Raw genomic sequence first — 24,186 nt, forward strand, 5'->3', positions numbered from 1 at the left:
ATAAAGTCTACCTTGTAAAATAATAGTGTAGAAAACATACATGTGCAAAATATACACCTATGAGAGATTGTTAAATAAATGCTGATTTTAAACTAATTTGGAATTATTGGCAAAAATCCAGGTAGCATGAGACTCCCGTCCTGTACTAGACCCTGATGAGCTTACTTGACTCATATGCCCAGGTGTCGTGCGGCCACGACTTACCAGATGAGGTCAAGTAATGGGTGCTTGCTATTTGGGTAAATAACCAGAGTTGGAATGAATTACACTAGCAGTGGGTCCGTACTTCTCCCTTCCCTGTGCTTGTTGGTGAACGTCTGAGAGGTGGTTCTCATCATTCATGAATAAATTAAAATTAAGAATTATGACTTAAAAAAATCAGTCTCCTTATAGGCAACTTCATGAAGTACAAAGCTTCTTAGTAAAGACTTGGAGACGCTTGATTTATACCCTCACATCTGAGTTGATTTCTGGAGATAAAGAGGAAATAGAGAGAAATGTCTAGTCACTTTGACCCACTAGCCTCATTCTAGAGAGGTAATTTTCTTTTAGAACATAGGACTGGAATAGCTGTTTTTTGTTCCAGAGCCTAGGACGTCTACCTTTGTACCAGAAAAAATTTGTAAGGAAAAGGTAATCTAATAATTCTTAGCCACATGGGTGAATTGCTAAATCAGAGAAATGTACAGAAGTACAGTGGAACAGTCAGTTTGATCATGATGGTTGCTAAATTTGGAACATTTTCTGTTATTACCCATGTGGAGACTTCCAACTGCTGAATATATGTATATATTCTTTAGTGATTGACTCCATAAATCAGCTGGGTTTTAGTCTTTGGCAGTTTGTGCCCATTCAGCCATAAACAGTAAAAAAAGCATAGAACCTAACAGTCAAAAAACATTTCTCATCTATTTGGAAAAACTCAAATGCTTTTATTTTGATAGGAAAATCTCATTAGAACCAGAGGCAAGAGAGACACAGAAGAAAAAGTCAGAAGATAAACAGATTAGAGATACAAACTGGCCTGAATTTGAAACAGGTCCTAGAATCTTAGATCCAAAAGATTTTTTTATTCAACGAATTGCATGTTTGGCCATGAAATCCCAGACATTTGAACCTTCATCAAAGAGACTTTGTGTGTCTACATCCGTGAGCTTTTTCATGTGAGGGTCTATCACAAAGTCTGTGACTTGGTTTAAAGGAAGGAGATCCATGGACACCAAGGGTTGCCAGAAGCAGCATTTTTCACCACTGTCGTATTCACATCGAATGCAGGAAAAAATTTCTGTTTGACCTAGCAAGGTGGGAGTCAGCACTAAAGATAAAAACATGCCCAAGATGGTCCAGGAGCCATAGAATTGTTATTTCATGATTTTGATTTGTTAATATGAAACAAAAACAGAGATTTGCTTCTTCCTTTACTCCAGGCTACTGACTTTTTCTTTTCCTGAGCAAATTCAAAGGGAAGAATCTGTTGGAATCTAGATAAACTAATATTTTATTGAGGGACTTCATAAACATTTGGGTTTTTGCATAAGCTCATTGCCTACGCCAGGGCAGCTTGACTCACTTGTCCTTGAACCGGGAGTTAGAAATCCCTTTTCTCTTCTGTTTTTCTGCTGCAGAAACTCCCAACAGTCCCATGGGAGTGGGGGAGGGGCGGCGGGGCTCCAGAAAGTGGTAAGCAAAGCCTTCAGTCACGGTGGACTGTTTTCTGATCAATATGTTCTCTCTTATTTTCTGCAGAAAGTGTTTTTATAATGTTTATCTTTACTTTGTTTAGTTTGCATCCCTTTTCCTTTCTCCTTTTTGATTGTTTGTGCCATATGGGGAAAGTCTGCTTTCAGCAACCCCAGCACCATCAGCTGTTCATATTTGTGTTTCAGGTATCATTGTTTGTAATTGGATGTGGTGGTACCAGAAGGGAAGGTGACTCTAGAAGGTGCTGTTTGGTGGGAGGAGCCTGGAGATAATCCATCATCATAATAGTTTCTTTGGAACGTATCATGTTCTTGGGTTCCACTGTTTCATTTTCTTTCCCTCCAAGTGTGAAGGTTATCTTCTTTTTAGCTTTCTAAGTTCTCCAGGCCCTTTGGCGCTGCACTTTTGTAGCTTCCCTGAAATCTTTTTCTCCTTACATAGAGCTAAGTTCTTTTCACACTCCACACAGCCAGCAGTGACCTAAGTAGCGCTCCCTTTGGAGTCTCGGGAGATTTGCACTTGGACAGGCTGATGCAGAACAAGGAGAGAATGTGGCCACAACTAAACAGCTTTTGTCCTGGAGGCTTTCATGCTGTGAAATAAAAATCATAGAAGGATTAATAATTTGAAACCAAACCACTCTTAATTTTGTTAAATGTTTCATCCTTTTCCTATGTGTACACCAAACCAATTACAGACTCAAAGCAAATGAATTGCACATTTACTGGAGTAATCTTTGGCAGAGGAGCTGCCAGTTACAGATAATGCCAGGGGATGTACAAAATTGTTCTACTGCTTTCTTGCAGCTTAAAATTTTACCAGCATTGATATATGCTAACTAAATCAATCAGGCTTTGCCTGTTTTTTAGTTATTTCTTTATTGAATTTGGAGCACTTTCTAGTTTTTCATGGGGCTTGATATTTCTGTGTTGAAACTAGACACACAAGGCCATTTAAATTTAAATTAATCAAAATTAAGTAAAACAATACTTCAGTTTCTCAGTTGTACTAGCCACCTCTCATGTACTCAACAGCTGCGTGTGGCTACTGGCTCCTGTATTGGATAGCACAGATGTGGAACATTTCCATCATTCAGAAATCGTTTTATTGAACAATACTGCTAAGGGTCTCAAGTAGCAAAAGAGCCATAAGGTATTTCTGGGTGTAAGATGTTATCCCTTTGTGAGGAATGCTCATTTTGTTTGCTTTGAGAAAAGTGAAATTGTATGTGTATGATGACTTGAGGTGAATAAAAGTGTTTTAGAAAGGAGATGCCCATTTAGTTGTGCAATGACATGAGATCCTGGAAAGAGCAAAGTTACCACAGCACTTGAGGATGTCAATCCTCACACGCTTCTTCTGGTATGACACATCAAATACAGACAATCTGTTGCCTGTATGTTCAATTTGGAGTTGAAATGGATTGTATCCAAAAGTTTAATAAACTAAAGTCTTATTTTTGGCCAGACCTTGAAAAATTTATGAGGAAATTAGTCATCAGAATAAAAAGTTGGATAATGGCAACTAATTCTGTGCCTCAGAGATCATTCAGCTATAAATTGAGAGGTAGGGAATTAGATTGTGCTAATAAAAATGCAAGAAGCATCAAAAGAAGATGGAAGGAATACACAGAATCACTGTACCAAAAAGAATTGGTTTGATGTTCAACCATTTCAGGAGGTAGCATATGATCAAGAACTGATGGTACTGAAGGAAGAGGTCCAAGATGCACTGAAGGCATTGGTGAAAAACAAGTCTCCAGGAATTGATGAAGTACCAATTGAGATGTTTCATATATGTCAAGAAATTTGGAAGTCAGCTACCTGGCCAACCGACAGGAAGAGATTCATATTTGTACCCATTCCAAAGAAAGGAGATCCAATAGAATGTGGAAATTATTGAACAATATCATTAATATCACATACAAGTAAAATTTTGCTGAAGATCATTCAAAAGTGGTTACAGCAGTACATCAGCAAGGAACTGTCAGAATTTCAAGCTGAATTCAGAAGAGGATGTGGAACCAGGGCTGTCATTGCTGATGTCAGATGGATCTTGACTGAAAGCAGAGAATAGCAGAGAGATGTTTACCCGTGTTTTATTGACTGTGCAAAGGCATTCAACTGTGTGGATCCTAACAAATGATAGATAATATTGAGAAGAATGGGAATTCCAGAACACTTAATTGTGCTTATGCAGAACCTGTACATAAACCAAGAGACAGTCATTCAAACTGAACAAGGGGATACTGCGTGGTATCAGGAAAGGTGTGTGTCACGGATGTATCTTTTCACCATACTTATTCAATCTGTATGCTGAGCACATAATCTGAGAAGCTGGGCTATATGAAGAAGAATGTGGAATCAGGATTGGGAGAAGACTCATTAACAACGACCTGCAATATGAAAATGACACAACCTTGCTTGTTGAAAGTGAAGAAGACGACGCATTTACTGATGAAGATCAAAGACTACAGCCTTCAGTATGGATTACACTTTAACATAAAGAAAACAAAAATCCTCACAGCTGGACCAGTAAACAACATCATGATAAATGGAGAAGAGATTGAAGTTGTCAAGGATTTCATTTTACTTGGATCCACAATCAACGCCCATGATAGCAACAGTCAAGAAATCAAACGATGAATTGCACTGGGCAAATCTGTTGCAGAAGACCTCTTTAAGGTGTTAGAAAGCAAAGATGTCACCTTGAGGACTAAGGTGCACCTGACCCAAGCCATGGTATTTTCTTTTAATTTTTTTTTTATTGTACTTTAGGTGAAGGTTTACAGAACAAATAGTTTCTCATTAAACAGTCAATACACATATTGTTTTATGACATTGGTCAACAACCCCATGACATGTCAACCCTCTTCCTTCTCGACTTTTTTTTTTGTGAAAATATTCATAGCCAAAGATACACCGTTTCAAAAATTTCTACATGCACAATTCAGTGACATCAGTTACATTCTTCCAGTTGTGCTGCTATTCTCACTTTAGATGAAAGTTTACAGAACAAAATAGTTTCTCATTAAACAGTTAGTACACTTGTTGCTCTATGACAATGGTTAACAACCCCACTACATGTCAACACTGTCCTTACTCAACCTTGGGTTCTCTATCACCAGCTTTCCTGTCCCCTCTGCCTTCTAGTCCTTGACCCTGGACTGCTGTGCCTCATTAGTCCCATTTTGTTTTATGGGGCTGTCCAATCCCTGGCTGAATGGTGAACCTCAGGAGTGACTTCACCACTGTCTTAGGCTGGGTTCTCTAGAGAAGCAAAACCAGTAAAGCATATAAACATATATAGAGAGAGATTTATATCAAGGAAATAGCTCACGCAATTATAGAGGCTAGAACGTCCCAAGTCCACAGATCAGGGTAGAGGCCTCTCCCAGTTCACGTAGCCACAGAAGCTGGTGAACCCAAGGTTGGCAGGTTGGAGAGGGGCTCCCATTCACAGGCTGTGAAGGTCAGTGAATTCCAAGATCAGCAGACAAGACAATCAGGTTTCTCCTGATTCATGTAGCTGCAGGGGCTGGTGAACCCAAGGTCGGCAGGTCGGGGAACCGGACTCTTGCTTGCAGGCTGAGAAGTTCGACAAATTCTAAGATCAACAGGTAAGCTGCTAGCTCAAGTCCCACGAAACGGAGGTGAGACAACAAGAGGCAGCTGCTGAGTATGGAAAAAGCCAAAAACCTTGGCAAGGCGAGCAGAAAGAAGGTAACCGGTGGAAGGCAGAGAGATGAAACAGAGAGGGCGGTGAGCTGCCACAGGCCTCGCCTCCACCAGTACCACTCAGCAGATTCCATCATGGGGGTGATCACAACATTATACAGCTACTAAAATGGTCTAGCCAAGTTGACATACAATTTTAGCCATCACAGTCCACCCCTTGTTAACTTGGTACCTGTACACATCTCCTGAAACCATGCATAATCTCTGAATAAAGATGATTTCAAAGTCATACTTGCGCCTAACATGATACAACTAACACGTGTACAATCGAAAATGCACTAGCCCTGTTTACATCTGGAACAGCAGCTGCAATCGGAGTCACCACTTGGTTAAGTTTTCAATAATCTACCATCATTCTCCAAGTTCCATCTGTTTTTTGCACAAGCCAGATAGGCGAGTTGAATGGGGATGTGGTGGGAATCACCACCCCTGCATCCTTCAAGTCCTTAATGGTGGCAGTAATCTCTGTAATCCCTCCAGGAATGCGGTATTGCTTTTGGTTTACTATTTTCCTAGGTAGGGGCAGTTCTAATGGCTTCCACTTGGCTTTCCCTACCATAATAGCCCTTACTCCATGTGTCAGGGATCCAGTGTGGGGGTTCTGTCAGTTGCTGAGAATATCTATTCCAATTATGCATTCTGGAACTGGGGAAATCACTAAAGGATGGGTTTGGGGACCCAGTGGACCTAGTGTGAGACAGACATGAGCCAAGACTCCGTTAATAACCTGACCTCCATATTCACAACCACTGAGCTAAAAGGCTGTCTGGGGGCCATACTCTCGGGGTTTCTCCAGTCTCTTTCAGGCCAGTAAATCTGGTCTTTTTTTGTGTGTGTTAGAATTTTTTTCTACATCCTTCTCCAGCTCGGTCCAGAACCCTCTGTTGTGATCCTGGTCAGAGCAGTCAGCGGTAGTAGCCGAGTGCCATCTAGCTTTACTGGACTCAGTCTGGTGGAGGCCTTGGTAGCTGTGGTCCATTAGTCCTTTGAACTAATCTTTTCCTTATATCCTGTTCTCTTCATTCTCCCTTGCTCCCAAAGGGATGAGACCAGTGGCGTATCTTAGATACCAAGCCATGGTATTTTCAGTGGCCTCATATGCATGTGAAAGCTGGACAATGAATAAGGAAGATTAAAGAAGAATTGATGCATTCGAATTATGGTGTTGGTGAGGAGTATTGAATATACCATGGGCTGCCAGAAGAGCAAACAAATCTATTTTGGAAGAAGTACAGCCAGAATGCTCATTAGAAATGAGAATGGTGAAACCTCATCTCAAGTACTTTGGACATGTTATCAGGAGGGATCAGTCCCTGGAGAAGGGCATCATGCTTGGTAAAGTAAAGGGTCAGGAAAAAAAGAGAAAGACCCTCAACAAGATAGATTGACACAGTGGTTACAATAATGGGCTCATACATAGCAAGAGTTGTGAGGATGGCACAGGACTGGGCAGTTTTGTTCCATTGTAGGTAGGGTTACTATGAGTGAGAACCAAGATGACGCCACCTAGCAACAGTAACAATAGAAACATGGCTCCTTGGGTCATGCAAACAGTTAAGCGCTCAGTTGCTAACCTAAAGGTTGGTGGTTCTAACCACCCAGAGATGCCTCAGAAGAAAGACCTGGTGATCAGTTCCTGAAGGGTCACAGCCATTGAAAACACCGTGGAGCACAGTTCTACTCTGACATACATGGGATCGCCATGAGTTGGAATCAACTGGTTGGCAACTGGTTTGGTTTAATAGAAACATGCACAGAGTCTTAAGTCTTGTGGCCTGCTATCCCAAAAGAAGTTGTGATGCCTGAGGTTCTATAGTGGTGATAATGTTTTCTAAGTCCATCTCTTGGGTTTGAAGATTTAATTCTGTCTTCAATGTATTCTTATGTCCTTAGATGAAACCCTAGACACAAATCAAAAGTTGAAGTTATTTTTTGACCATTTTCATCTATTCATATTTTTAAGAAAATATTGAAAGTGCAAAAGAGAGGGTTTGAAGGAGTCTTGCCTGCTCACTGTGTAACTTCTGGACTTTCTGAGGGTAACATCCTATAAATTTCTAGGCTGAGAGAGATAATTTGTTATTACAGTATCAAGTAGGGCACACAGTTTGGTTCTAATTCTGCATAAAATTAGCTTCTGCAAAGGTGGATGTGACTACATGGTCTAAAAGCTTATTCCTCAAGATACCTAAGAATGAAGGTGTATCACTTTGATCTCTGAGATCAACTAAAACAATGTTGCAGCCCTGGTGACACAGTGTTTAAGAGCTATGGCTGCTAACGATAAGGTCAGCAGTTCAAATCCACCAGCCGCTCCTTGGAAACCCTATGGGGCAATTCTGCTCTGTCCTATAGGGCAGTTGGAATTGACTCGATGGCAACGGGTTTTTTTTTAGTTAAAATAAGGTTTGGTACCACATTTTGGTAGTAAATTTTCTTGTTGCTTTGCATTCTCGTCTGTTCACCAAATGAGTTTAAATTGTCCATATTCTAATTAGTACACACACATATACACACTTATAGAAAGCTCCGTGTACAGGGAGTTGGCTACTACACACAATGGAAGATGGAGATCATATTGCTGATTTTGTCTCTTGTGAGGCTGTGTCCTGTACAAATCCTCAGGCCATGCACATTTGCTGATTATCCAAGAAGCAGGAACAGTGCATGAAAGAATATGAGACAGCATCTAGTTCTGTCCATTCTCCTTGCCAAATAGATGAGAAAATAGCGAGTTTAGGGAAGTTGAGTGACTTGACCATGTTCCACAGCTGACAGGGGTTAGGGGCTGAAGCGGACTCACCTCTCTTGTCTTCTCTGAGCTACACCCTTCCATTCAGTCAAGCTGAGTTCTGCAAAGTTTTAAAAACTGTGCCATAGGGTAATAGATTCCTGGCAAACACTTCTTGGGCAGTGCTGGGCAAGGATGCTGTTTTAGAACCCTATTAGACTTTCATTGGCTTTACCATGATATAAAAATTCAACATAAGCTTCTCTGTGGTTATTTCTGCTCTTCGGTGTGTAAATCTTTGCCACCGTGACTGTTAACATAAAAAGGATGGATTGACTTCTGACTAGAGGAAATAAATCACCCCAACTTTTGACAGCAGTGTTTGGAAAAAAAAGAAAAGATTAATTGGTTTTATTTAGTGGCTTATTGTTTATTGTGATAGCTATTAAAAATAGATAACCAGAGGCTAATAAATGTTAATTGTCCCTTCACTATTAGAAAAATCATTTGTCAGTGGATATAGAATATATTAATATATTATTTTGTTTATAATCTTCAGTAACATTAAAAAAAATCATCCTGGAGAGAATTATTTTTTGAGGAACCTGCAAAAATCAAAAGGTTAATTGTTACTACAAAGAACAGATTTGGCAGGAGGACATTTTCATCTACATATAATTTTAATGGCTTTCAAAGCATTATTTTATAATTGTAATAAAATGCATGTGTAATTTGTCAAGATTGATAAACTTCTGACCAAGGACTCTTATATATTTCTGTGAAACTTGGTCGAGAGCAGTTAGATTTCTAAATGTAAGTAATTAAAATTGTATAGTACTGAGTTATTGACCAATCCTGGACTATTAATCAAGCTAAAAAATTCTACAATCAGTGCTCAGTGTGCTGAAGCCGGTAAAATAATAGTATTTGTGTTCAGTGAGGCAAGTAGCCACAATTAAGCCCTTCACTTGACAAATGAGAGGGTACACTTCATTTTGCACTTAATTGAGTTGTTGTACATGGTTGGTCACCACTGCCTCCTACCCCTTCATTTTAGTTTCTGATCATTGGAAGCTTATGCATTTGTTAAAGGTAGAGCAATTGAGTCTGCTTTAGCCGTTGGCTTTCTAAATGCAACCAGGAAGACTGGACCACAAACAAGGGCTTTGTGAGTCCTATTAATATCCCTAACAACAGATTATTAGTTTTCTTAACAAAAATTTTTGATAAACAAACTAGAGCCCTGTCAGGGAATGATATGAAATAGCTTTGAATTGGGAAAACTCCCCAGGTTTTGTATCACTCGCCAGATTCTGCTTATGTAAGCAGAAAAATTTCTGTAGAGAAGACAGAATTTTTATCTATTTTATAAAAACCAAAAATTTATTTTCTTCTTGTGAGCTGGAAAGAATGTTCTCTGGTAATCTTGCTAATTATCAGGTATTTGTCACAACTTCCTTCCATTTGCTTTTGCATCAGAATCATCTTTCTGCAAGCATAGTGACAGCCAGTCATTTCAGTGCTGATATAAATTATTGGTTGCTACCAGATTAAACTGGGCAGCTGAGGTTCAAGAAAAAGACCCAATGGGTAAATATGGGGCGGGGGATGGGGGTGGAGGGCTAGGAAGTAGAAGTCAGGATTTATGAGTGTGTTTCAAGACCAGATTTCTTTTGCAAAGAGACGTATCTGGGTGTACATCTGTGTTTGTGCAATGCCAGTGGTTATGCTATCGACAGACCTCAAGCCAGTTTAGTATTTATTGAGACACACATGCACTTGCTTACTTGCCTGGGTGTTTGCCTGGCACTTAGAATATGGTCCAAATACCCTAGAATGACCTTTGCATCAGACCTTATTTCCTGTGAGGATAGTTTATCCTCAGTTTTCCAAACTGATTGATGGAGATTATAACTGCTTTTGCAGTCCCGGAGGATGATTGTAAAGATTAAGCTAGATAATTGATTTTAAAGCACTTGGAAAAGTTAAAAGTGCCACGGAAGCATAAGAGACAATTACATATTTTCTCTTTTAACATTCCTCTTGGTCAAGTCTGTAGTTCAATGGCCACAAAAATATACTAGTATTTGCCTGGAGGGAGGAATAAAAACAAGAAATTAGAGTTTCTTGAAATGATGTGATTCATACTGGGAAGGAATCTTCATTTGGGAATTACTCTGTCTCAGCAGTCCTGTGCATTTATTTCCAGTGGTAACAAGTAAACCAATGGGAATCTAGTGCCCAAAACTGTATGCTCCATTTAAAAAACTTAGAAAATGTCAGCCAAAAGTTTTGGCCCTTCCCTCATGGTGCTGAATTCTATTGACTAACATAGAAAATAATGACCAGGCAGTGTCTTTATTTGTTTCAGACCCTACCAGTGTGGTCACTGCTCCCAGTCCTTTTCTCAGCCTTCAGAACTGAGGAACCACGTGGTCACTCACTCTAGTGACCGTCCTTTCAAATGTGGCTACTGCGGTCGTGCCTTTGCTGGGGCCACCACCCTCAACAACCACATCCGAACCCACACTGGAGAAAAGCCCTTCAAGTAAGTAGCAGTTAGCCCTTTCCTCCTCCTGACTCCTTCTCTTAGCTTTTCCCGAGAGCCATCAGAAGAATGGAGGGACTGGCTGTTGGCACAGTGCTGCCCAGCCCAGCCAACTGGTGGGGAAGGCTGTTCGGAAGGTTAATGTCCAGGCTGCAAAAGGACCCACCTGTTTAATGACTGAAACTTGGAAAATGAAATCAGGAAGCCTATCCACTGGTCCTGGCTCAAGCTGTGCAACCTTGGACATGAGACAGTCTTTCTGGGTCTGTTTTCTAACTGGTAAAATAAAGAGGTAGGAGTAAATAATTTTAAGAGTCTTTCCAGTTCCTAAGGATCTGTACTTCTAGAATTTGAGCTAGGAGCCACACAGAGCTTTTACAGCCATTGGTAAACCTCATGACCATCAGCAAGGTGCCCACAATTTAAGGACGTCTGGATAATCATCTCCTGGGGAACCTGAACCTTTCAGGATTCTGGTGAACGATTTCTTCTTCTTTCTGATGTGTTACAGAAGTTTGAATCTATTATAGCAGTCTATTTGTAACTTTTCAGTGTATTCTTTGGACCTCAGAATTACCATGTTGGTGAAAAAATAAACCTAGACCCAGGGCATGTCAAAGCCCTTGAGGATTCAGGAAATGTGGGAAGAGGTAGAATTGATTTCAAGGGCTTTGGCAAGGTAAGGACACCTGACAGAGAGTGTGTGTTTCTAGATATATCACAGTCATGACAAAAGTCAGTCTGAGATGTGCTAGATGACCTATTCGTTTCTTCATTTATTTGTTCATTCATTCATTCCTTCATGTGTTCATTCATTGAGCAAATATTTATTGTACACCATGCTAGGCACAAGGGATACAAAGGTGAATCAGATTTAGCTCCCATCTTTGAAGACCTCATACTTTTTGGGGAAGCCCAATCAATAAACAAGTATTACAACATAGGGTGGAAAATACAACAATAAAACATGTATATAAGATATTTCAGGGTAGCACAAAGATGATGTAATCAATGCTGTCTGGGGGAGATGATGTTTAAGATGTGTGTTGAAGGATGAGTTGGAATTTGCCAGACGTACACAGGGAAAGAGGCACTTCTGACAGCCCAAATAGCACGTGACAGGGCTCGGGTGCATGAGTCAGCGTGTACGACTGGTCGGTGGTCTCAGAGCAGTTTTTACTGTCTGTGTGATGAAGTCTTTTCTGTTCAAACCTCTTACATCTCTCCACTGATTTGCTGTACTGGCTTTCCCTGTTTAAAAAGGAAAATTAAAAGGGCATAGGTGTTCATCCTTATTCACCTTTCCATAGGACAAGATCAAGCAGGAGAGAAAATGAGTCAGGCAGTAGGAAATAATCCTCATATTCAATCTCAGGCATAAAGTCTTCCCCAAAGTCTCATTACCAAATAAAAACCATCATTCTTAACTATTTTCCGTCTTGGTTTAATTTGTGTTATTAATAATAAAAGTAGTGATACTTTTGTCTGTATAAATAAATGCAGGTTGTTCATGGCATAAGGGCATCTGGCTGAGAGGACACAGTAGGGTCTAAAATCATGCCTGCACTAGGCTAGTCAAGCTAGCAATAGCTAGGAAAAAACCCAACCCCATTGCCGTCAAGTCGCTTTCAACTCATAGCGACCCTCTAGGATAGAGTAGGACTGCCCCATGCGGTTTCCAAGGAGCGCCTGGTGGATTTGAGCTGCAGCCTTTTGGTCAGCAGCCGTAGCTCTTAACCATTACACCACCAGGGTTTCCAGCAATAGCACAAGGGAGACGCTTTTTTCTAATTCACCCTAAGTTGCCAGATGGGCTGGCACAATCCTAGGAGTTCCCTATCTCAGAATCTTTTGTCATAACCTACCCAGTAAACTTTGTCATCATCTCATCCTGACTCCCAGGGGGATCACAGATTCTGGCTTCACCACTGCTGTGGATGTGGAAGACGAGAATCGCACATTTCCCATGCCTTTGAGCAAGACAACTTTTCAAAAGCAGAGTTGCAGGAGAACTGACAATCCTTCTGGCCACTTACATTAGAGAGGCCAGCCAGATAGATACAGTGCTAGGAATCAGATTGATTTTTATCTTGTTGCTGTGTGAATAGATTTTAGTAATTAATTGAAGAGGTTTCAGGGTCAAAATTGGAAATAGATTTCTGTTAATGTTAAGGTGTTACTTATGTGTAACCTCGTTGACTCCATTCAGATTTTTTTCCTTTAACATCCTGTTTTCGTCATGTTTCCAGTAGAGTTCCATCTTAACTTTATTTTAATTCATCAGATTAATATTTGAAGGGCTTTAGTGATCAGGATTTTTTTCTTGGCAAAAATATTTCTTGTGACCGTAACCTAATTTCCTTGCGGGGGGGTGGGGGTGGGGAGGTGGGGAAGAAAGAAACCACCAGGTTGGTTGAATTTGATTCGTTGTGCACCTTTTAGTTCCTTCTGCTCCTGCTCATATCAAGATAGTCACATGCTGTAAGTTTTTTTCTTTAACTTATCAAATACGTATTCCTAGGGGAGAGCTGAGTGTATACTTTCTTAAAAGTGCAAGATTTAAATGTCTTCTGGGAAATGGAAAATTAAATCCTTTAGTGTATACAACCAGGTCTTTCAGGATTGAACTCTCCCGAGGGAGTTTTGGGAATCTTCCAACCATAGCTGATGGATATCCATCCCATGGACATTTGTAAATATTATGAAGATATATTTTTACAAGCTTATAAAGCAAACGTTAAAAAAAAGAAAAGAAAAGAAAACCTTTTGTTTGGTTTTGTTTAGGTTAGTCAATAAAACGTGTTTCACCACAACAGTTAATTGTACTACTTCAGCTAATGGGTATTGGCTTAAACAGTGTTGCAAAGAAGGAAAAGAATCTTGTAAGATGCACAACCCTAAACTGTACACCTTGGGAAGCTTCCAAATAGATGCCCCAAATGGCTCATTCCTTAAATTGTCCCACCCACCCGGGGCCCAGGAAATCTTCACAGAGTTCTCAGGGGCAAATCTCAAGGGAAGGGGAAAGCCCTTTCCAACTTCTAGCATCTTCATCTGAGAAGTGGTTTTTCAAGTAGAGCAAGATTATTGCAAACCAAAGAAGTCTGGAGAAGACTTTGCAGTAAAAGATCAGAGTTCCAGTCTAGACTTCGCCTCACCATCTGATTGGCTGAAACCCCACTGAAAGACTCCGTCCGTCCTGGAGCTGTATGTAGATCACAGGCTTGTCAGCAGCTAACCTAGGCTATAGACATAGAATTTCTACGGTAAATGAGCACATAGGTAAACTGAACTTCAAAGGATCAGAATGGAGGTCTTGGCTTTCAGTTTGTGCTGTAAAACTAGAAGCCATGGAGAACAAGGAGCAAAAACAAGTCATCATTTATTTTAACAGCAATTGCCAAGCACTTTATTGCCAAAACGAAGGAAGGAAGGGAGGAAGGAGGAGAGGAAGGGAGAAAGGAAGGAAAGGAGGAGGTTGCCAGTCTAAAAAGTCTTTACTGTGAGAACTCCTTTCTTCTGTCATTAAAAATAATCTCTCAAGATCTCAGTAGGCTTCTCTGCCCTGCCTGGGAGAATCTATATGAGCTGCTTGACACCCGGCATCTGATCCTGGGAAGCTGTAAGAGCAAGCCAGGACTTTCCTTAGGAGGAGTTCGTCGCTTCGTCTTTATTAGAAACAGGTGGAAATATTCATTGCTCTGTTTTTGCCTCACATGAAGATAGTTTGGCTCAGTATAAAAATCAAATGAAATTCCAAAGGAGTGCTGATGTTTGAATAAGATCTAGGCAAAATCGAAACAAATCAATAAATATATGTTGAGGACATCATATGTGTGAAGCCCTGTGCAGTTTGGTTCAGTTCTAGAAGTATTCTGTGACTTGTAGAGGCACAGAAAGCTTATTGCAGGTTATCTATGGAACAGAACTTTCCATGGTTTTGTTCCTCTGTCAGTCTGAGGTGGTTAACTGTTAAGTTTCCTGTATATATAATCCAATCAGCAGCTTTATTAAGTAAAGAATGATCTCAAATCTAAAAGGAAATCAAGTTTAACGAGGACTCTTATACTGGTAGCAGAAAGTGGGAGACTTTCTCCTTACTGAATATTTGGAAGTGTTCCTGCGATGATTCTCTCAAGGCTATGACATCAGCACCTATACTAAGGAAAGGCACATATAGGGAAGATCTCTGTGTGCAAGAGCATTCCTTCCTCCTAGCTCATTACCCATATCTTTCTTTCCTTCTTATTCCATTGTTGTTGATGATGTTGTTGTAAGGTGCCGTCAAGTCAGTTTTGACTCGTAGCAACCCCGTGCAACAGAGTAGAACTGCCTCATTGGGTTCTATAGACTGTAATCTTTATGGGAGCAGATTACTAGGTCTTTTCTTCTGAGGAGCTGTTGGGTGGGTTCAAACCATCAAACCTTCAGTTAGTGGCCGAGCACTTAACCATTGTTTCACCGGTGCTCTTTGTCTTATTCCATTACTCAGCATGAATCCAGGCTTAGACACGCCCTTACCCGGTCACTTGTTAGGGATCATAATTTAGTGTTAATTGAATGTTAACCAACTGAAGTCAGGGCCTCACCTGCTGGCATCCAGGTACTTTAGCTGAGTCTGTCCTTGTGATGAGTTTCATTAAACTATGAAAATATTTTGTGAAGGGAATTTTTTTTTTAATTGAAAACAATGAACATAAAACTGAGGCCCTTCCTGTATTTTTTTTTTAAAGGCATTTTTTTATACCTAGCTCCCTTTGCTTCCTCAGATATACAGCTTGCGTTCTTGTAATTTCCAAACCACATAGATATTGTTTCTAGTAGCCCACTTGCCTCAAGAAGGGGGGAATTCCTGGGAAAGGGACCTAAACAAAGATAATTTTCTATGTATCTGTGTATGTTTTTATTCACACTAGGTGAGCAGATGGCACTAGAGATGATTTTTCAGCAGTGGTCTTCTTGCACACCCCATAAATTAGACTTAGTAAATTCCCTGAATACTACAACGAATTGTTCCATGCCTATAAATATATGTGAGACATTTAAACACTTGAGAAAAATTTAACTCTCATTTTAGTATCTCTGTTCAATCTGGATGTTTACATATAACATTTAGTTAGGTATTTGCCTCATATGAGGCACTAAACTTCCTATTTATGAACTCTTCATATTTTAATACACAGGATTAGAAGAGTAAAATCATGACCCAGGTAAATTGTCAGTCCTCATAATTGCTCAAGTTATTCCACTTCCTTTGAAATTTATTCTAGAGCTTAAAAAAGGAATATAATAATTTGAAAGTTTGTCAAGCAGTGAAAGGTGTAGTATATTTTGACACACTAATCCAGCAACTAATCAGTTTTCTAATAAACAATCAGCAATTCACTAACGTGTCATCAGCACTTCAGGAGCTCAGGCAAGGGGATGAGCAGCCCATGGACGTTAATGAATACACCAGAAATCATTAAGTGATCAATACTTCTGAATTATTTTCATTGAGCTGATAGGTCTGATACATTAAAGCTGACATTATACATTTGTCAAGATCACAGTGCAGTTTTTAACAGTGGAACAGGCTGCTAAAAATATTCCCCAAAAGACAGTCAAGGAAACACAACTTCTTCACATCGACACACTCAGCGGGCGCAGAGCCCTGACAAATCCAAGTGCAGAGTCAAGCTCTAGCCTCCTAACATCCAAAAAAATGCAGAAATCCCCAAAGTGTATGGATATTTAATATTTTATAGTAATTATTTCCATGGTAAGGCACCTTCTATAATTTAGTAGGGAAGAGGAATAGGAGAAACACACACTGGATAAGGGGGCCTGTGGCTTCCTCATTTATGGCTTTTGGTCAGACAAGGGGCACGTGGTGGTTTTTGCCAGAGCCCCAATACTTCAGGGACCAGAAAAGCAAAGGTCATGTTATTAAAAGAGAGACAGTTGTCTGCAGTTCCTCCTGAATACCTTTCTCTTCAAAGATTTGAGGAGAGGAGATTATGGGATGGCTAAGGTGGCTGTGGTGCCCTGAAAAGTGCTTGGCCAGTGCTCTCAGCAGCCCAGATGTGCAGGGTGGTGATGGGGACCACTGTCTGCACTGAGCTTCTTGCCACAGTTCATCTCTACATATATACACACCACAGGCGACCAGCCAGGAGCAACAATAGAAAAACTAGAGGCCACCACTAGGTTTTGTTTGTTTGTTCTGGTAGATTGTGCAGCCATCAGACTAGTAAGTGTGCGTTGTGTGGGAGATACGGACATGGGAGATAGACCCAGGGTCTCTAGATTACAATTTTTTTGTTTTGCTTTGTTTTAAGTTAAGGAGAAGAGCTATTCTTTTCTCCTTATCAGACATATTGGTCCACATGTACATTACTTGTACTGTACTTTTTGGAGAGGTGAACATCTTGGCCTACACAAACGCCCGTTGATTTCTGGTTCCTGAGCTGCCTCTCACCTTAGCCTTGTTTTCACCCTAAACATAATTGGGCTGTGATATTTTTACTAGCTTTTACAAAAAAGGGGCTACCCAAGCCCACCCCCCACACCCCCCATAGTCACTAAACTAATGTCCTCCTTCCTCTACTTTCCAAATTGAGAGCTGATCCCTCTTTGGCTGCCGTGCCAAGGGGAGTAGAATTCCTGATTTTAAATTAGCAGCAGGTGAAATTCTATTTGTCATCAATTTCTCTTTGGGGTTACGGAGCAGAAAACTGCAGACAAGCTGCTGCTTTGATGGCTCACTCCTAAAAATCTCTTTTTGTTCTTTATCTATTTGAACTGACAGTGATCAGAGCTGCAGCAGGACAGGGCTCTCTGGAGAAATCACCTTCCCCCTGCCTATTGACAGATCCCTCTGTTCAGCATCAGATGGGCTTTGTCCCATCACAGGCATCCAGGCCTTGGAAGGAGCCACCGATTAAACCTCTTGAGCTGGTAAAATCTGAAGCCACTTTGGAGTGTCTGTTCTGATTAGGCAGGATGAGAGGAAGCCCATCACCCTGCAGGCCCCGCTCCCTGGTCTCAATTTTCTCTCTTGCCTCCACCAGGTGCGAGAGGTGTGAGAGGAGCTTCACGCAGGCCACCCAGCTGAGCCGACACCAGCGGATGCCCAATGAGTGCAAGCCAATAACCGAGAGCCCAGAATCAATCGAAGTGGATTAACTGATTGACTGGTTGGAATTAAACTGCAAGGAAAGTCATGATTAAATGTCACGGACACTTAAGCAAAACCAAAGATTTCCTCTGAGCAACTTTCAATCAGTCCCAGAAAACCAAAAGCAGTAATAAAATAAGTAAGATGTTAAGAGATATTGATCCTGGCGTGGAAGTCAGACCAGGAAAGAGATTATTTATTTATGACTAAGGATGAGACTTATCTCAGTGGACAACTAACCTGGGATGGCTAACATTTCCAGTCCCACCATGTATTTGCTTTGTTTCTAAAAAGCTTTTTTAAACTGTTATTTAATACCAAAGGGAGGAATCATGTGGGTTCCTTTGCCCACAGTTGTGACTAAGAATGCACAGGGACTTGTTTCTCGTTGCACCTTGTTTTAATAGCATGATTCAAGGGGACCCACTGTACAGCCCTTCTTCCTGCTGTTTTGGTTTGGCCTTGCCTGAGGCCCAGAGGGGACCGTGGAAGCAGAAGCACGAGCCTTCGCGAAGTCAGTACCATCTTCAGCCCAAGAGGCACTCTATTTCCGTGTTCTCCACGCTCGCTTTTCAGACCCTTTTCACGTGGCTCCTTTCATCCAGCAGCCTGATGCAAGAGCACCTGGAAAAGGAAGAGAATGGTTTAAATTTCAAAATTCAAGGGGAAAAAATGGGGGACTTTCTTTGTCCTGTCATAATTTTAAAAACATTAAAATTATTATGTACGGAGCTTCATAATACAGTATATTGTTCCGAAGCAGCAGCTAGTTGAGAAAATTTTGTTTTCCGTAACGTTTTAGCTTAAAAAAAATGAAAATAAAGTTCTTCGGTATGAAGCTGAATATAAGGTATTAGGCTTCAGGTACTTTTTTGTTATTTTGAAAGTGGTTGAATATTTAAGTGCCAAGCCCAGTTGTCAAGGAAGGCCCTTGTAGGCAGTTTCATCTCCCCCACCTTGTACAGGGGAAGCCCTGGAGGCCCATTTACTTGATCCTGAGGGCAGGAGCAGCACTTCTGCAGAAGATAGACCAGACAAGGAGACACTAAGCGGAGGAGCCACGGGGAGGGTTGTGGTTAGAACAGACTTGCCAGGAATTACCTTATCATCTCCTTCAGCCCTTGATAATATTCTTCCCTCAAGATTTATCAATTGAAAGAGAAAGAATTATGTACAGAAACTCACTGTTCTTTGGCTGAGTGCTGGAAAAGTGTGTTTAACTTCAGCTAGCCTTATGGTGGTTTAACAGTGGTGCTCAGCAAAATTGTGTCACATTCCATGAAATGAAATAACGTCAAAAAAGAGTGACCACTCTTGGAACTCTTGGTCCATTAGCTCCAAGAAGCATCTCAGAGACTGAGTTTACCTCAACGGCCAGTTCAGATAAAACCAAATAGTTTCATCTAGAGTGCTCAACAGCAGTGATTCCTGTTTATAGCATTCTTGGTCACTTGACAGCAGGACACAGCCATTTAAAGAACTCCCAGTCATTTAGCTCTTTCGCTGTCTTCCCTCAGTGAAATTTTGAGACACATAGATCAAGTCACTACTGAAAGGCAAGGATACTTCGTGCTTCAATTTAATCGATCGTCACATATTTGATTTTCAGAAAGTCTTCTTTCCTTTTAATTTTGCTTCTCCATCTTTTAGCTCCCAACTATCATTCCATTTAAAATGGAATAAAACAGGGCCTCGCTAATTGTAGGAACTCTGGTGTCGAAGTGGTTAAGCACTCGGCTGCTAACTGAAGGGTTGGCAGTTCAAACCCACCAGCTGCTCTGGGAAAGAAAAGACCTGGCGATCTGCTCCTGTAAAGATTATAGCCTTGGAAACCCTATGGGGCAGTTCTACTCTGTCCTATAAGGTTGCTATGAGTCGAGATCGACTTGATGGCAATAGTTAGGATTTTTTTGGTTTTTGCTAATTCTGCTTGTCGTTATGAATAATTACATATGAATGTATGTGAATAATCTCTTGGGTTGTGGGCCACCAAAGAGGAGTTTGACTGATTTTGACCTCTGTTGCCCAATTTCAAATCATCCACCTAGAATTTTCCCTCAGTTCTTATTGGCTCAATGTCAAGGAAGCCAGTAAGCAATCTTTGCCTCTATGTAACTGTTGCTGGTTGAACGTATTCTCTCTGGTAGGTAGTAATGTGTTCCCATTTTACAGTCCCCTGCCCTAGGTGATGGAGGCATTTACCAACAATGTGTGTCCTTGGGAAGGGTGGAAAGAATACATAGTCATATTAACCCCAAACCTGCAAGAAAATGACAGATCAACTGAGCAGAGAGCAAGCTGAAAACTTTGGTTGTATTTCTTGAAAATGATAATAAGGCACTCACCTGTATGTTTCTAATATTTTTCAGTGAGAAAAATCAGTTCAGCCATTTGCCTCATTTCTCAGTTGAACACACTGCACCCCACTGAGTCCTCAGGGGCTCCACATGAGAAAATGAGAAGCCTTCACTCCTCCCTTGGTATCTGGCAAGGGAATCGTTTTCATAACAATGATCTCTGCCACTCAAATGGCTTTGCTAGCTGATCCCAAACACCCACTGTGGCAGTAACCTGTACACCAAAAGATTCTTCTAGCATTCTGCTCCCATTAAGTCTGTTTTTCTCCTTTACTATTAAGAGACATTTGTGGCATGTATTTTCCACCAAATTTGGTAAGAAAATATTTTCTGCTTAACAAATACAAAATTGGATACTGTAATTTTTTAGGCATTTGGGAACATTCACAGTTTTCACATACTGAGCAATCCAGCCTCAGCCGTCTGTCCATACAACAGGCCTAAAAAAACAGTTGCCATTGAGTCTATCCTGACTCATGGTGACCCCAAGTATGTCAGAGTAGAATTGTGTTGCATAGGGTTTTCAATGACTGTGATCTTCTCCAAGTAGATCACCAGATCTTTCCTCTGAGCTGCCTCTGGGTGGACTCGAACCACCAACCTTTTGGTCAATAGTTGAGTGCTTAATCATTAGCACCACCCAGGGTCTCCACTATGGGCCTACACCTGCAAATTGGCTTGGAGCCCTGAGGCAGGTACCAAGATCATTTGGGTCCCAAATGCTTTTAATGAAGTATGTGCTGCAAATTGCTTTGGCCATTTCTACTTAAAATTGTCAGATAATCTCTTGGGGCACAGCAAATTGGTGGCAGAAACTGTGTAAGATTTGCTAGTTTTCCTTATTAGCAACTTCCTAATTAGTAATGCTGTAAAGAGAACAAAAGCTCTGAATCTTTGAGGAAAGAGGCTATCTAAGCCGAGAGAAAGAGACTATCAGAGCTGAATCAGTGTTTGGCTCCTTGGAGCAATCCCTCTTTGCCCTTTTCTCTCAGTGGGAACAGAATAATATATATATTTTTCAGAATAAGACTTATCATCCTAGCATATGCTCACTTGTCTAAGAGTCTAAGCCAAACATAATGGCAGGCAAAGTTAAGGAGGATGAGGGATTGTGCTGCAGAGCATTACACTTCTCGAAAAATCTCAGTAACCTGAGGCAAAGCTGAATATTTTCCCCAGGGAAAATTTTTTAGATAAACTTTTCACGTTGGTTGTCTTTATTCTGTCTTTAAAACTTATTTCCTTGGAGGGAGATGTGTTTTTATAGTTATTGTGAGGGTAATTAAACTGCAAAACTTAGTTTTGTATAATTTATATAATTTGATTCAGTTAGTAGATATTTACTGAGCATCCATTTAAGTGTTAGCCTTGTGCTGAAAACTGTATAATTGAAGGTTATAATACCACTTCTGCCCTCACAGGGCTTACCATTTATTGGATAATGATGGAAAAAATTCTAGTCCATATTTACAATGCTTTACAAACATTTACCAGCTTATCAGATTTTTCCATCAGTTGGTTAATTGATTGCTTCATTTATTTATTCAACAAACATTTATTGCACTCTTGTTTTCTATAAAATCCCATCTTAGGTGTTCACCATAATCAGCATTATTTAGGTAACTATTAGAGAGGCACAGTGGTTAAGAGCTCAACTGCTAACCAAAAGATAGGCAGTTTGAATCCACCAGTCATTCCTTGGAAATCCTATGAAGCAGTTTTACTCTGTCCTGTAGGGTCACTATGAGTCAGAATGGACTTGACGGCAACAGGTTCTTTGGTTTTAAATGACATGCTAATAGCATGCGTATTTTAGTCCTTTAGACCACCATCCCAATGAAATTTCAGAGATTGCTGCACTGGGAGAATGAGAGAGATGTAAACTCATCTAGGGACTGAAAAGTAGTGTATTTCAAAACAAATTAAGATGCACCACTCAGTTGTCTTGGGTTGACCCACCAGGCTATTGGTTCTTAGCAACAATATCAAGAGACCATGATTAGGGCCAGAGTCTTAGGGCTTTTATGACCCTATTCCAGTGATAAGGCAACAAATAGAGACAGGGCTGGATTTGCTCAGGGAAGGAACTTTGCAGACCCTGCATGGGACAGAGGTGCCTCATTAGTGACAAGCCTTGGCATCGCAGCTCCTGAACCCAGTGTGTGGCCGTGGTGCTCTCAGAGGGGGGATTCCTAAGTGGTCTTCTGGAGAGCAGACCTAATTGTACTCAGGTGCTTCAAAGAGAACTGTCAGAGTGGATATTCATCAGTGGTTTAAAAATGGAAGTTGTTTGGTTAAATTTCTTTTTTTCCCCCTATTAATTCATTGATTTATTTTCTTTAGTATTTTTTTTTTTAATTTTACTGTACTTTAGGTGAAAGTTTACAATGCAAATTAGTTTCTCATTCAAAACTTTATACACAAATTGCTTTGTGACATTGGTTGCAATCCCCGTAATATGTCGGCAGTCTCCTACTTTCCCTTTCCGCCCCAGGTTCTCCATGTCCATTCATCCAGTTTTCCTGTCCCTTCCTGCCTTCTTGTCTTTGCTTTTGGGCAAGTGTTGCCCATTTGGTCTCGTATATTTGGTTGAACCAAGAAGCACATTCCTCACGTGTGTTATTCTTGTTTTATAGTCCTATCTAATCTTTGACTGAAAAGTGGACTTCGGGAGTGCCTTCAGCTCTGAGTTAGCAGGGTATCTGGGGGCCAAAGTATCGGGGGTTCCTCCAGTCTCTGTCAGACCAGTAAGTCTGAATTTGAATTTTGTTCTACATTTTTCTCCCACTCTGTCTGGAACCCTCTATTGTGATCCTTATAAGAGCGGTCGATGGAGGTAGCTGAGCACCATCTAGTTCTTCTGGGCTCAGGCTGGTGGAGGCTATGGTTCATGTGGTCCATTAGTCCTTTGGACTAATATTTTCCTTGTGTCTTTGGTTTTCTTCATTCTCCTTTGCTTGGAACGTGATGGGACCAATAGGTATCTTTTAGATGGCCACTTGGAAGCTTTTAAGACCCCAGACGCTACTAACCAAAGTAGGATGTAAGAACATTTTCTTTATGAACTATGTTATGCCAATTGACCTAGATATCCCCCTAGACCATGGTCTCCAGCCCTCAGTCCCAGTAACTCGGTCCCTCAAGGTGTTTGGATGTGTCTAGGAAGTTTCTATGTCTTTGCCTTGGTCAAGTTGGCCTGACTTCAGCTATATTGTGTGTTTTCTATCACTTCACCAAAGTTAACATTTATCTACTATCTAGTTAGTGAATCCCCCTCCCCACACCTCTCCTCCCTCATAACCATCAAAGATTTTTTTTTTTTTTTCCTATTTGTAAACCTTTTCTTGGGCTTTTACAATAGTGGACTCATAAAATATTTGACCTTTTGTAATTGACTTATTTCAGTCAGCATAATGCCCTCCAGACTCATCCATGTTTTGAGATGTTTTTTAGATTTATCATTGTTCTACTGTGTGTATGTACCATAATTTGTTTATCCATTCATCTGTCGTTGGGCACTTAGGTTGTTTCCATCTTTTTGTTATTGTGAATAATGCAGCAATGAACATGAGTGTGCATATATCTATTCCTGTGACAGGTCTAATTTCTTTAGGGTATACTCCTAGGATTAGGATTGCTGGATCATATGGTATTTCTAGCTTTTTAAGGAGGTGCCATATCATTTTCTGGAGCCCTGGTGGCACAGTGGTGAAGAGCTTTGTTGCTAACCAAAAGGTCAGCATTTGGAATCCACCAGCTGCTCCTTGGAAACCCTATGGAGCCATTCTACTCTGTCCTGTAGGGTCACTATGAGTTGGAATCAACTTGACAGCAAAGGATTTGGTTTGATATAGTTTCTAGGGGCTATTATAAATGATATTGTTTTCCTGATTTCCTTTTCAAAGTTCTCTTTGTTGGTGTATAGGAATCCAACTGATTTTTGTATGTTGATC

General features: G+C 40.6%; 1 protein-coding gene across 1 annotated transcript in view; it reads left to right on the forward strand.

Moving 5' to 3' along the window:
• The window catches only part of PRDM6 (PR/SET domain 6), a 115,044-nt gene extending 97,160 nt beyond the window's left edge, over window positions 1–17,884 (forward strand). Inside the window, exons 6-7 of the mRNA XM_004384278.1 lie at window positions 10,541–10,717; window positions 17,770–17,884. Of these exons, the coding sequence (XP_004384335.1) occupies window positions 10,541–10,717; window positions 17,770–17,884 (292 nt within the window). The remainder of the gene's footprint in view (window positions 1–10,540; window positions 10,718–17,769) is intronic.
• Window positions 17,885–24,186: the final 6,302 nt, after the last annotated feature.

The sequence above is a fragment of the Trichechus manatus genome, unplaced genomic scaffold (assembly GCF_000243295.1).
Source record: "Trichechus manatus latirostris isolate Lorelei unplaced genomic scaffold, TriManLat1.0 scaffold00121, whole genome shotgun sequence".
NCBI lineage: Eukaryota > Metazoa > Chordata > Mammalia > Sirenia > Trichechidae > Trichechus > Trichechus manatus.